Source organism: Penaeus vannamei, chromosome 36, assembly GCF_042767895.1.
Source record: "Penaeus vannamei isolate JL-2024 chromosome 36, ASM4276789v1, whole genome shotgun sequence".
Classification (NCBI taxonomy): domain Eukaryota; kingdom Metazoa; phylum Arthropoda; class Malacostraca; order Decapoda; family Penaeidae; genus Penaeus; species Penaeus vannamei.
This window is the reverse complement of record NC_091584.1, coordinates 9,673,254-9,686,834: the sequence shown is the minus strand read 5'-3', so window position 1 is coordinate 9,686,834 and position 13,581 is coordinate 9,673,254. Positions and strand designations below refer to the sequence as shown.

The following is a 13,581-nucleotide window of genomic DNA, read 5'->3' as shown; positions in this document are numbered from 1 at the left end:
TGCATATATACATACATACATGCATGCATACATACATACATACATACGTATATACTCATATGCATGTGTGCATTTTTCTTTTTCTTTCTTTTCTTCTTCTTGACACTAAATGTGAGAGGTTTAGATTATAAGGAGAGATTTGAGACTGGATTTTTGCCTCAAATGGCCTGCCTCTGCCCACGCCTACACACGCCAATCACCCCCCCCCCCCCTCCTCATTCCCTTCTAGACCCAGCAACTTGTCCTTGCAGTTGTTGGGGGCAGTTGTTGCCTTGCCTCTCTCTTTCTCTCTCTCTCTCTCTCTCTCTCTCTCTTTCTGTCTGTCTCTCTCTCTCTGTCTGTATCTCTCTCTCTCTCTCTCTCTCTCTCTCTCTCTCTCTCTCTCTCTCTCTCTCTCCCCCTCCCTCCCTCCCTCCCTCCCTCCCTCCCTCCCTCCCTCCCTCCCTCCCTCCTCTCTCTCTCTCTCTCTCTCTCTCTCTCTCTCTCTCTCTCTCTCTCTCTCTCTCTCTCTCTCTCTCTCTCTCTCTCTCTCTCTCTCTCTCTCTCTCCCTCTCTCTCTCTATCATTCTCTCCCCCCCCCCACTCCTTCTCTCCCTATCCCCCCTCTCTCCCTCTCTCCCTATCCCCCCCTCTCTCCCTCTCCTCCCTATCCCCCCTCTCTCCCTCTCTCTCTATCCCTCTCTCCCTCTACCCTCTACCCCTCTACCCCTATCCCCCTTCTCCCCCTCTCTCTCTATCCCCCCCCTCCTCTCTCTCTCTCTCTCTCTCTCTCTCTCTCTCTCTCTCTCTCTCTCTCTCTCTCTCTCTCTCTCTCTCTCTCTCTCTCTCTCTCTCTCTCTCTCTCTCTCTCTCCCCCCCCCCCCCCTCTCTCCCCTCTCTCCCTCTCTCACCCTCTCCCCCTCTCCCTCTCCCACTCTCTCCCTCACCCTCTCCCACTCTCTCCCTCTCCCACTCTCTCCCTCACCCTCTCCCACTCTCCCTCACCCTCTCCCTCTCCCACTCTCTCCCTCTCCCACTCTCTCCCTCTCTCTCTCCCTCCAACCCTCCCTCTCTCTCTCTCTCTCCTTCTCCTTCGCCTTCTCCCTCTCCCCCCTCTCTTTCTCTCCTTCCCTTCCTCCCTCCCTCCCTCCCCTCACTCCCGCATCTCTCTCTTACTCCCTTCCCTTCTTCCATACCTGCCTCCCTCCCTCTTCCTCTCTCTGTCTCCTCTTTTTCTTAACCATCCCCCTCGATCCTTGTATTAAGGGAAATTATTTTTATATGTCTGCAATATAAGTACAATAGGTATCCATCCATTTTCACTATCCTATTTATGGAAACCTCAGAAAGTTGAGGTGTTTGCAAGTCTCATGCTAAAAGTTTTTTCTTCTGATATTAACTGGTAAATAAAAGACTGAACATACTATTTTCCAGTAAAGGGAAGATTGATTGTTTGAATTTATGATTAACTTGTATCATATTTTCTTTTCTCTCTCTCTTTTGTGTATTACTCTGTTTCTCTTAATTGTACTCTTTCCTTTTCTTATCCCCTCATTTCCTCAGTATCTATCAATCTGTGTATCTCTTTCCTTCTCTGATCTCAGCCCCTCACATTCCCCCTCCTCTTCCCATTCTCCTTCATTTTCCCGTGATGATAGTAAACAAGTAGATACGTAGATTCACACGATGGAATAATGGCAATGATGATTTGCCTTCCAGAGCTCAACATACGAGTCCATCTACGAGCCCATCACGCCACGCCCCTCCAGCCAGATGTCGAACAAGTCGGGCTACAGCCTCTATGGGCCCTACACGTCACCTAGGGCCCGTGGCTTGGCTCCACCCCCAAGCAACCAGCCACTTGTCAACCCGGACAAAGTGGGAAAGGAGGCCGAGGTTGATGCCCTCACCAACCTCCTCGTGCAGTCCATGGATAGTACCAATGACCCAGAGTTCTTTGGTGCGTATGAATCGTGTATGTGCATCTTGGTTTTTATTTTTTTATGTTTAATTTTTTGTGTTTGTCTCCTAAGTTTTTTTCCCCTTTTTTCTAGTCTTCTTTTTTCTGTGGAGTTAAATTTTGGTTTTTGAAAAGCATTTTTGGTACAATGAAGTGTTCTTGAAAGATTTTTATTTCTTTTTAATAGAAATGCATCAATAGCATGATTCCTGTAGCACCTTTTTTTCTCTTTCTCTTCTTTTTCTCATATTTTTATTTTCCTCTTTTTAAACCTAATGTAACTTGTTAAAATGCATATCTGGTTAAATCCTCAATTAACTGGTTGAAGGATTACCTAATGCATGTAGTTTTGTTAAAATTGAATTCAAATTTCATTTTGACAAAGAAAAATATTGTGTTAATAGTATTGTAAACAATAACATTTAAATGAACCCATGCATGATACTAAAGGTAAACACAATCTCTATTACATGATATTAAGGAATGATATTATGAATGAATGTTTGAAGAAGAGAAATAGATTGAAAAGAATTTTTCTTCTTCTCTGTCCTTGCTATAATCCGTATCACCTCTCTTTTTATGTTCATTCTATTCTGATACTGTTTTGGAGTAGGTACTTGTAGAACAGAGGTCATTGTGACAGATGTAGAGATGAATAATTTTATGTTTGTTAATGTTTTTAACAGTCTAATCATCTTTTCTGATTTTAGCAGTAGGATATTGGAACTTGATCATTAAAGGAAAAGAGTGATTACTTTTGGAATCAACTTCTTCCATTGTGAAATGCAAATATTTATCAGCTCCATTCATTGCCCAGTCATTCATTAATGTTTAGAGCATGGCATCCCTTAAACACCAACAGAGACAGGGACTTAAGTCCCCTGTCATTTCTAAACATATTTCTATCACAGAGATTTATTATTCTCCTGTCCAATGTACTCAGGATGTCTCGTTTTATTCTCTCCTCGGCAGGCATTTGTACTCGCTGTGGGGAGAAGGTTGTGGGTGAGGGCAGCGGATGCACAGCAATGGAACAGGTGTACCACATCAAGTGCTTTGTCTGCATAGTGTGTCACCTTCAGCTCCAGGGCAAGCCTTTTTATGCTCTCGACTCTAAGCCTTATTGCGAAGACTGCTACCTAGTAAGTGTGTGCTTTTTGTCTGTCTCTATATTGCGGTATATGTGACTATCAAAATGTCTTGAATTTTTTTTTAACTATTAGAACATTTTCAGTGTCTATTCAACAATACTGATGACTAGATGATATAATTATCTTTTTCAGATGTAACCTTTTTAAGTGCTTCTGTGTAAAGTTAGCCTCTTGACAGTCCTGGCAGTTACCTGATTCTGAATCCATTATGAAGTCTAGTATTGCAGAGGAGTAAAAGAAGGAAATCATTAATTGACAATTTTAGCCACTGAAATACAGATTTACTTTTGCCAGTAATACTTACTAAGCATATGCATCATCCCTCCCACAGAATACTCTAGAGAAATGCTGCGTGTGTACGAAGCCCATTCTGGACCGCATCTTACGAGCGACTGGGAAGCCGTACCACCCGCAGTGCTTTACATGTGTTGTGTGTAACAAGTCCCTGGACGGCATTCCATTCACAGTAGATGCCTCAAATCAGATCCACTGTATAGATGATTTCCATAAGTAAGTTGTTTTATATTGATGTGTATGGAGGGAGTAATGAATTTGTTACACTTTTTTTTAATGTTTATCATATATATTTCATATTACCTAAGTTGAGAATGCTTGAGCTTAAAACAAGGTCTTTTATTAAAGGAGTTATTGGTGTGTGGGATGGGGATATTTGAAAGAGTAGGATCACTTATATAGGCCCGTGACTAGATTCTCTAGTATTGGTTTAAGACATATTTGTCTACATAAAAGTACCTTCCGTCATTCCGCTACCATATTTATAGTTGTATGAAATGATCTGTATTTTTCCTCAACAGAAAGTTTGCTCCTCGCTGTACTGTGTGCCATGAACCTATTATGCCAGAGCCAGGAAAGGACGAGACAGTTAGAGTTGTTGCTCTTGATCGCTCATTCCATGTTAATTGCTACAAGTGTGAGGTGAGAACCAATTTTCTCTCACTTTCGTGCTCCCCTGTCTTTCTCATGTCTCTCCTTCCTTCATTCCTTATTGTCCTATACCCCTCCTCACCTTCTTTCTCTTTTTCTTTCTAGATCTCAGTTTCTCTTATAAAAAGGAAAATATATGAATAGGCAGTACTAATGAGATAATAAACCATGCTAGGCGATGAATTAATTTGTGCCTTCCATTGACAGGACTGTGGTTTGGTGTTGTCCTCGGAGGCAGAGGGGAGGGGCTGCTACCCCCTCGACGGTCATGTCCTGTGCAAGAGTTGCAACGCACGTCGGGTTCAAGCCATCACTTCCAAGGTCACCACTGACCTGTAGGCAGAGGGGGAGGCCCCATTGCACACTGAGCACCTTGTTTTTTACAGCACCAAGAGAGTGTCCTGAGGATTGCCCTTGTTAGTCAAAGTTCATGTTATTTTTGATGATTAGGTTTGGCTTCTTTGTAGCCTTCCTTTTCTGTTACTCTTTTCTTTTATTAGCACTTTTCTTTGACATTTCTTTCTTTTTTCCTTCATCTTATGCTTAATGACATTACCCATATATGTTTATAATGTGAAAATATATATATACACATACAAACACACACACACATATATGTGTGTGTGTGTGTATATATATATATATATATATATATATATATATATATATATATATATATATATATATATATATATATATATATATATATATATATATATATATATATATATATACATATACATATATAAACGTATATATATATATATATATATATATATATACATATATATATATATATATATATATATATATATATATATATATATATATATATATATACATATATATACATATATATATATATATATATATATATATATATATATATATACATATATATATATATATATATATATATATATATATATATATATATATATATATATATTATATACATATATACATATATATATATATATACATATATATATATATACATAAACATATATAAATGAATACACATACAAGTGTATGTAAATATACATTACAGACATACATACATACATATATATATTCATTCAATTTTGATGTTTTATGATAATAAATCTAATCCAGCTATTATTGTAGTTTAGATTTTTGGAAACGAATAATGCATAAATATTGGATATTCTGTGATGCCATATTTTTCATCATTATTAATTTGAGGATTACTTATTATCTCTCTTTTTTTTGTATAAATATATATATAGACATACATTTTAAATGGTGGAGTTAGTGGAGCTTTTCAAATAAGTATAGCCATTATAACTTCATTATCATCATTAGGTCATGAATGGAATTAAAAGTTAACATATATTAGTGAAATATCATGTATTGATAGTTGTAAGTCTGGCCAAAAAAAGTATACTGTTTTCCTTTTATTTTCATTTATTCCTAATGTAAATTTATATTACCGTAAAAAAAAAATTCTTCTTGCTCACTTCTTCTCCCCTTTACTTTTCATTTTTGTTTTTTTGCTGTTTTTTCATTTGCTTTCCATAATTTGTCTTTGGCTTTGTCATTTTGCTATATATAAACATATATATGTGAAAGATGCTTTTTCTATTTTTTGAATAGATATTCTACTATGATTGTTATTATTATTGTTATTATTATTATTATTATTATTATTATTATTATTATTATTAATATTGTTATTAAATTATCATTATCATTATTATTGTCATCATTATTATTTTTATCATCATTATCACTTATATTTATTTCTGTCACTATCTTTGTTATTATTATTATTAACTAGTGTTGATATTATTACCAATATTATCATTATTGTTATTATTTTTTATATAATTATTATTGTTTTTATTATCATTACTGTTATTATTGTTATTGTTATTAATTTTATAAATTTTTCTATTATATTATTTTTATTATTATTATTATTATTATTATTATTATTATTATTATTATTATTATTATTATTATTATTATCATTATTATTATTATTATTATTATTATTATTATTATTAATATTATTATTATTGATAATTACTAGCCTTGTTATTATAAATGCTATTATAATTTTTATTGTTATGCTTTTTATTATTGTTATTGCTGTTATTAATTTTTCGATTATCATCATTATTATAAATATTATAGTTATTGTCATTATTACTACTAGTACTCCTTATTGTCATTATTTTTGTCTTTTCATTAATGTAGATTATGAGAAATTCATAATTAAATATTAAACATGCCTTGTGTTATTTTCATACAAAATCATTCCTCTTTAATCCTCAGACATATGCACTCACAAATCTAAGACTGAACTTTTTTTTTTTTAAGATTTTACCTTTGTTGGTTATATGATATTCATGTTACTTTTATTTTTGTTTTGTTTTATTTTCCCCTTCATTTATTCAGTTCCTTTATTGTCTTGTATCATCTTCAGTATGTTTTGTCTGTCCATTTTTCACTGTTATGTGAAAGATAAACATGTTTAAAACGTGTTCTATAAGGGTGTTGTTCTCCCAATTGCACAAGGAACACCAGGCTCATTCTTTGCCAAATTTGAATTAGATTCCCAACTCACTATAGCAGCTAACTAGAATATAATGTCAAACTCAGTCACGTGTAGACCATTGTGATTGTGATTGTCTCTATACATTAAGTGATAAATGTCTTTTGAAGCCTTTTTCTTAATTTTTTGTAGGTATTACGTAGGAAGAAACGTTTTTAAAAGTACTTGGAAATCTTGCTTTATAAATGGTTCTCTTTGAGCTAAGATAACTAGGGGTTGTAAGAAGCATTTTTAGAATGAAGATTTGACAATGATTTCAAGGATGTGTTGTAAAAGGTTCACTGAATGGTGGTATACTTTGATGCCAGCTCTGATGCATTGTTATTAATTTAGCTGTAATGGACATTGTTATTATTATAACACTTTTCATTACTGAATATCTATTGCTGGTTTGGCCACTTATTTTTCATGATGATAACTATAGCTTTTTACTTGTAAAAACAACTACACAGAGTATAGAATAATTAATTGCCATAAAACACACTACTATTTCCTGTACCTCTGTCTATGACAAACAGTTTCTTTATGATAAAAATTCCATCCTTGATATTATAAAGGCAAATGATAATTAAGACAACTGATATTAATTATTAAAGAGTTGGCAACTTTGAGTAAACTGAAGGAAAGCCACACGTGAAAAAGTTGCTTCTGAAAAAAAAGAAAAAAAAAATGTAAACATCACTGCCATCCTTCTGCCACAAAGAGTATATATTTATGTAAATTTATAGATCAACAAGAAGTAGGCAGTTTATATCATATAGTTTTACTAAGACCTTTAAAATGTGGCCAAAGAAACTCCACATTCTTTTACAACCCTTCTTCACAACCCCATGTATAATTCCTCAACCCCAAATGTAATTCATCACAACCCAAACGTAATCCTTTAATGTATAAATGTCGCTTCAGATGTGGAGATGCTGGGCAGAGATTTGGTCATTCACACGTCCACTTCTAATAGGTGTATTCAAGGTCTATGCTCCATGTTTCATTCCTTCACCACTGATACACCTATCATCATTAATGTGTGTTGTGTAGGGACACCCATATCTCTCCAGATATCCACATCATATTATCTGTATCTAAAATATTGATACAAGCAATAAATTTGTTCAGTAACTGAAGTGTTTCTTATCCTTAATTAATACAATACTAAGTATGTTATATGTTTTACTATTGTCTATTTTCTTAATCCATCGGATTTGGGGGCCGTATCCCCACACATGGCTCAAAATTGCGGCTTTAGACTTACTTGAGTGATGACTTATACGCCTTATCACAAAAATACATGCCTTGTCAAGACTCCTTGCATCTTCTTTGAATTGCTATTATCTCTTTCTGCATAAGGCTTTCTCGCCCCCCTCCCCCATTTCCCACGGTCTATACTTATCATCTTTCTTAGTAGTTATTTGCTTAATATTTTTATATATTCCTTTTACTTGATTTTCTGTAACACCACCAATTACAGTGGGTAGGAGTAAGATCCTGAGGGTAGAAATAGTGTCTTCCTTGGAGCAGGCACTCTTCCAGATGGTCCATTGACAGCCATGTCATCTGGATCCAGTTAAGATTATTTTTCTTTACTGTTATAAAAAGTTTTATGTAGATATTTCATGAAGTCACTTATTGTTCAGTCAGAAGTAAGCATGATTTGAAAGTGAAAGAAAATATCTGTGAATAAATCAATTGTTCATTGGGATATTTAGCATGATTTGGAAGTGAAAGAAAATATCTGTGAATAAATCAATTGTTTATTGGGATATTTAGGGTCATTGTTTATTATATAATGATGATAAATGATGAAAAAGTACTTCTTTCAGCAATTCTGTCAGACTCTATCACATTTCTGAATTCAAATACAGTAGATTTGTGACAATAAGAGAATTCTTGCCCAATCACAATTTAAGTTATAGGCTGAGACATACCAAAAGCACATAAAGTTAAAAGGAAAACAAAATTCATAATGAAATTAAGAATCTACCTATGAAACTTCAGTTTACATAGTTTACATGCAAATAAAAGGAGATAAAACATAATATATTATCTATTATCTAATATAACTCTTTTTGGTGAAAGGTGAAAGAAAAGAAAAGGAAAAAAAATCTAAAAAACACCACCATCTTGGAATAATCAGCACCTTTGTATAATACATTAGTTTTAAGCAAAGTGGTCTAATTAAGTAAATCAAATTATGATCTACACATTGGTTAAACATTGCAGAAATACTACCCTTCAGTTAAAGGAGCATTGGCTGATGAAATTTTCAAAACATATGATCATCAGCCTTGCCTTACCAGTCTGCCTCTCCAAAGTAAATCCATACTGGCATGATGATGCAGGGGGGTAGGGCTACTGCCCGTCTGATCCAGCAAGTAAGGCAGACTGTGGGTCTCACTGGAAGGGCAACTACTGGGACGCGGGTAGTGAGTGGGGGTTTCATGCAAGGTCTAGACCTTGGTTACTTGCGCTGCCTGCATCCCAGTGGCTGCCTACCCAGTGTGAGGCTTATAGGGTAAAGCCCAAGGGAACACCACAGGAGGAGGATGAGCCTTAAAGCTTACTGCCCCCTGCATATGGGGTAATGTAGGCAGGGGCAGCAGAGTGACTACCCAAGGTTCAACCTCAGTTCATTCTTCGCAACAGGATGACTGATTATCTCTGCTATTGAGGGAGCTGTAGCAGGCAAGAGTTGTGGTGGCTGGCCGTTCAGAGATTGACAGCGGCACTATAAGTGTGGATGGTTACACCTACTATTGGTCAGGCAAGAGCAAAGATCAACATCTCCAGGAGGGTAGTCATAGCCATCTCCACCCAACTCCAACCTTTGGTAGCAGAGGTTACCCATTAAATGACTATATAGTGACATTGTGACTGAATTATGCTTTTGGTTTCATGTCTCTTATCACTGTGTATGCTCCTATAAATGTTTGCAAAACTCGATGTGAAATTGATGTTCTATGCCAAAATTGCATCTGTAACAGCCAAATGTCCCAATTAGACATTCCTTCTCTGGGATTTTGCTAGGTCTCAAGACAGGATTTCTGGCTCCTGGTATTAACAATCCAACCCGCATCACAGGATCCATATTGTATGGCAATACAAGCACTGTGGCTAAGGAAATTAACCATATCTTTGTTAGTGAGTTCTGGAGTACTGACTACAGACCAGTCGTGGCTACCCTTTGGGTCCATTTCAAAACCTCCCTTCTTTGCAGTGTTCACCCAAGGATGTGGATGGTTACAAGTTATCTCAGACTGCTTCGCAGCACTCAATAACCTGATGGTACGTGTAGCTTTGTGGGATTCTTTCAAATGCAAAACACATGATACAGGTCAGAACTCCATTTGAGAATTCCTGAGAACAAGACAGAATTTCATCTCAATGGAGGTCACAGATGTGTGTCATATGGTTAGACTTGATGGCGATCAGGATTTGGACCGTTCCTTAAGCTAGGGTCACACTAGTCTTCTCTGTTCTGGATTCCTTTGACAGCCTTGCCAAAGCCTGGCCAGCTGCATCTTTTGATTGGTTAGCTGACTTGACTTTGGCAAGGTTGTCTAGGGATCCCAGGACATAGAAGACTTGTGTGACCCTAGCTTTAGTGAACAGCACAAAGGCCCTTCTGAGAACAGACAAAGAACAGGGCTTCAGGAAGAGGCTAAAGGCTGTTTCCTAGTAAATGGCTTTCAATTTTAATTTCAATTTTAATTTAAAATTTTAAGCCAACCAAGCCCTAAGAAAACTAAACTCCAAGCCCCCATACAGACAACGGCATGATAGCTCAGTGGATGATTGGATCATTTCCTGTTAGGATTCATGAACGTTGGGCAGACTATTATAAGCAGCTATATCAGGTTAATCTTCCAGCAGTTAGTTTGGATGCAAGTGATGTTGCCAGTTACAATCATCAGCAAAAAACCTCCTACCCTGACTGAGGTTAGGGGTGGTTCAAAATTTTCAACATTTTCACGAGCGAATAAAACGTATGCTAGGGGGAGGGGTTTAAACCTGCATGCACACTTTTCAAATTCTATGAAAATGATGCCAGATTATATGGAGTGCTAAGTATCTGTGGATGAATACCACACCTGATCTAACCTCACCTTCATGAAACTATGTATTCTTAATTTCATTAACATTTGTGTTGAAAGCTAGTATATATAATAGCTGGAATGAAACATTTCTCAGACTTCCCTTGTCCTGATACTTGTCCTATTTGAAAATGATCCTGATACTTCTCCTCAGTGAAAATTATCTCTTAATCATGAAAATGATCCCCTATCAAGCTTTTAGGTGGTAGTAAGACTATCAGGAATATTTTCACAGGACTACCCTGTCTGCTCAAGGGCATGCCTGGCATCAACCTTTTCAGGGCTATGATTTTAAGGGGGGGAGGGGGATCAGCAAAAAGAGTACTCTTTGTACACTTATAAAAATGCCAAAAATGTTGAAATACCCCATTGGGAGGCAATCTCTAAGCAGCAGGCACATGTGTATCCCCACTGAATTGGTGGTGAAACTATGGCATGGGGTTTACTAGCTGTCCTGGCTACACTCTGGCAGTCCAATACCATTCTCCTGGACCTATTGATGAGTGTGGTCACCCCTCTCTGGAATGGAAAATGGGACTGATGGGATTGCAGCAACTACTGTGGCAACTACACTGCTCAGCATACCAGGCAAGGGTCTGCTTATATTCTCCTGAGTCATATCAGAGGCCATCTACTAAGCCACCAGAGAATTCTCTCCTGACAAGATGCGGTCTACCTTTACCTCAATACGCCATTTGACTCAGTGGATCTCAAATTGCTCTGAGAGATCCTGGACTAAGGGGAATTACACCAAGTATCATTGGACTAATAACAAGCCTGTATACTGGTACTGAAAGTGCTGTAAAGTGGCAGGGGCCAATCTAGCATCTTCCCTATTGATTCACTTGTATTGATTGGATACTGGCAGAGTTATTATCTGAAGTCGTTATTGAGTAACACTGGGCAATATTAAGGTTACTAATCTCGACTTTGCCAATGCTGTTATCCTATTTAATAGTCTAGAGTCTCTGGAAACTCTGTGGTGGCTCATGATACATTTAACAATGAGGTGAAGCCCTTGGGTCTAGAAGACTGTTGAACCAAGACCAATATCCTAGATTTTGGGGTCTGCTAGAAGAGCCTATTCAGTGGGTACATGCTTGTGGATAGGACGCTGAAGTCACAGAGCTTTATATACCTTGGTAATGTAGTTCATGACTCTGGACTGTCAGACCAGGATGTCAGTAGATTAATTGGCATGGAAGCAGGTGGCACAAACTCAGCTGAAAAAAGTATTTGGAGATGTAGTATCTGTACAGAATGACCAAGTCACGTGTCTTCAAAGCCCTGATGGTGCCAGTTTTGCACCAGAATGCAATCCTATGCCTTGGAGTCTTTCCTGATGCCTTTTGTAACTGCTCCCTGTTGCCAGATCATGGATTACAGTTGGCAGGATCATGAGACTGCACAAAATTTTGTAATTGGACAATGTAGGATTAACAAATCAGGTTTAAAGGCACCTAGCTTGTTTCCCTGTGGATGATCCTGTCCACAGGAGGGAGACCCATGGGACAACCTAGGAAGTTATGGCTGGGGCAAATTGACAAGGTCTGTTGTGAGGATTCAGAGATAGGCTAATGTCCTGCCTGGCAGATTGCCATGAGGATCCCTCATGGTTGGAAGCGAAGGGTGGATTTTGCTATGCACCCCTTCAGTGTTGGCTTCACTGCCTGACTGATTGACTGACTGATCTGCTTTGGGGTGATGTACACATACTCCTGAGAATGTGGAAATGCAACATCCTCAATCTTTCAAAATCTCTTACCAGACTATTATGGCTATTTTGTTTTAGCATTAATTACATTAACATAAAACTGATAAACTTACAGAGTCAGTAGATTAAAGCCCTTCACCATTTTGTGTTGCCTTATTTTGAGGGGTGTGTAACAGTAAATAAAAACAAACATACCAATTTCCAGCCAAACATTGACAATGCTTTTGCTTGATTATTTAAATAGGTATTTCATTCCATTGCATTAATGATTAGATCATAGGGTTCACAGATCACATCAGAGGAGGAGGAAGAGGAGGAGGAGAGAGATGGAAGATATGAAAAATGAGGAGGAAGAGAAGAATAAGAAAGAGTATCATCAACAAAGTTAGTATTTTATACTGACTTGCTGAATGAAAATGTAAATAGATGAATGAAAGAACATTTTTTAAATACTTTTTCTTGTTTCAAGTTCATTTTCACTGAGCTTTTAGCACATATTCGATACTTAATAATGGATTGGTCATAATCATGTTTAATTTATTGCAAATATAATGTCAGTTTGCCATATCATAAAACTTTGTATACATATCTTGTGTGCACAATATCTCTAATGAAAAGAATTAAAACTGAGAAACATGGTGACACAAACAGTTCTCCAATTTGCCCAGATGTGGGTACATATGACGTGTAACACTGTGGCAGTTTTTATTGATTATAAAGTCAATATGATTTCTCAAAATCTTGTAGCTCTGGCAAATAAATTTCTCTTTTTTTTCATTTTTATGTAAATGTGGCTCTGCTAACTTATCTTAGATAATATACGAAAACTGAAACTACTATTCATGTCTCTTTGTGATACCTTCCCCCCTCCCTCTCTCTCTCCTTTGATTGTCTCCCTCCTCACCAATACCTTTTATTAGGACAGTGCAACACGTTATTGCCCTCTTACATAGAGCATATTCAAATTAGTTATGCATTTCTGAGGCAGTTCATCAACTGTTTACATTAACATTAGTCTGTAATGTGTCTTATGCTAGTAGTCATATTATCATTATTTTAAATTTTTGCCAATTTTTTTCACTCAGTACTGTTCAGTTGTAAACAACACCTCTTTCATGATTCATATAATCCAATCCATAGAAGACCAATGTTAAACGCAAGAA

The 13,581-nt window shown here is 36.7% G+C and overlaps 1 protein-coding gene across 1 annotated transcript; it reads left to right on the top strand.

Moving 5' to 3' along the window:
* Positions 1–1,698: 1,698 nt before the first annotated feature.
* LOC113818192 (thyroid receptor-interacting protein 6) lies at positions 1,699–7,733 on the top strand (the record flags this gene model as incomplete). Its single annotated transcript, XM_027370366.2, is given in 5 exon segments — positions 1,699–1,954; positions 2,912–3,081; positions 3,422–3,600; positions 3,906–4,026; positions 4,243–7,733. Coding segments are annotated over 5 exon segments (858 nt in total), but the record flags the coding sequence as incomplete, so codon positions are not given.
* Positions 7,734–13,581: the final 5,848 nt, after the last annotated feature.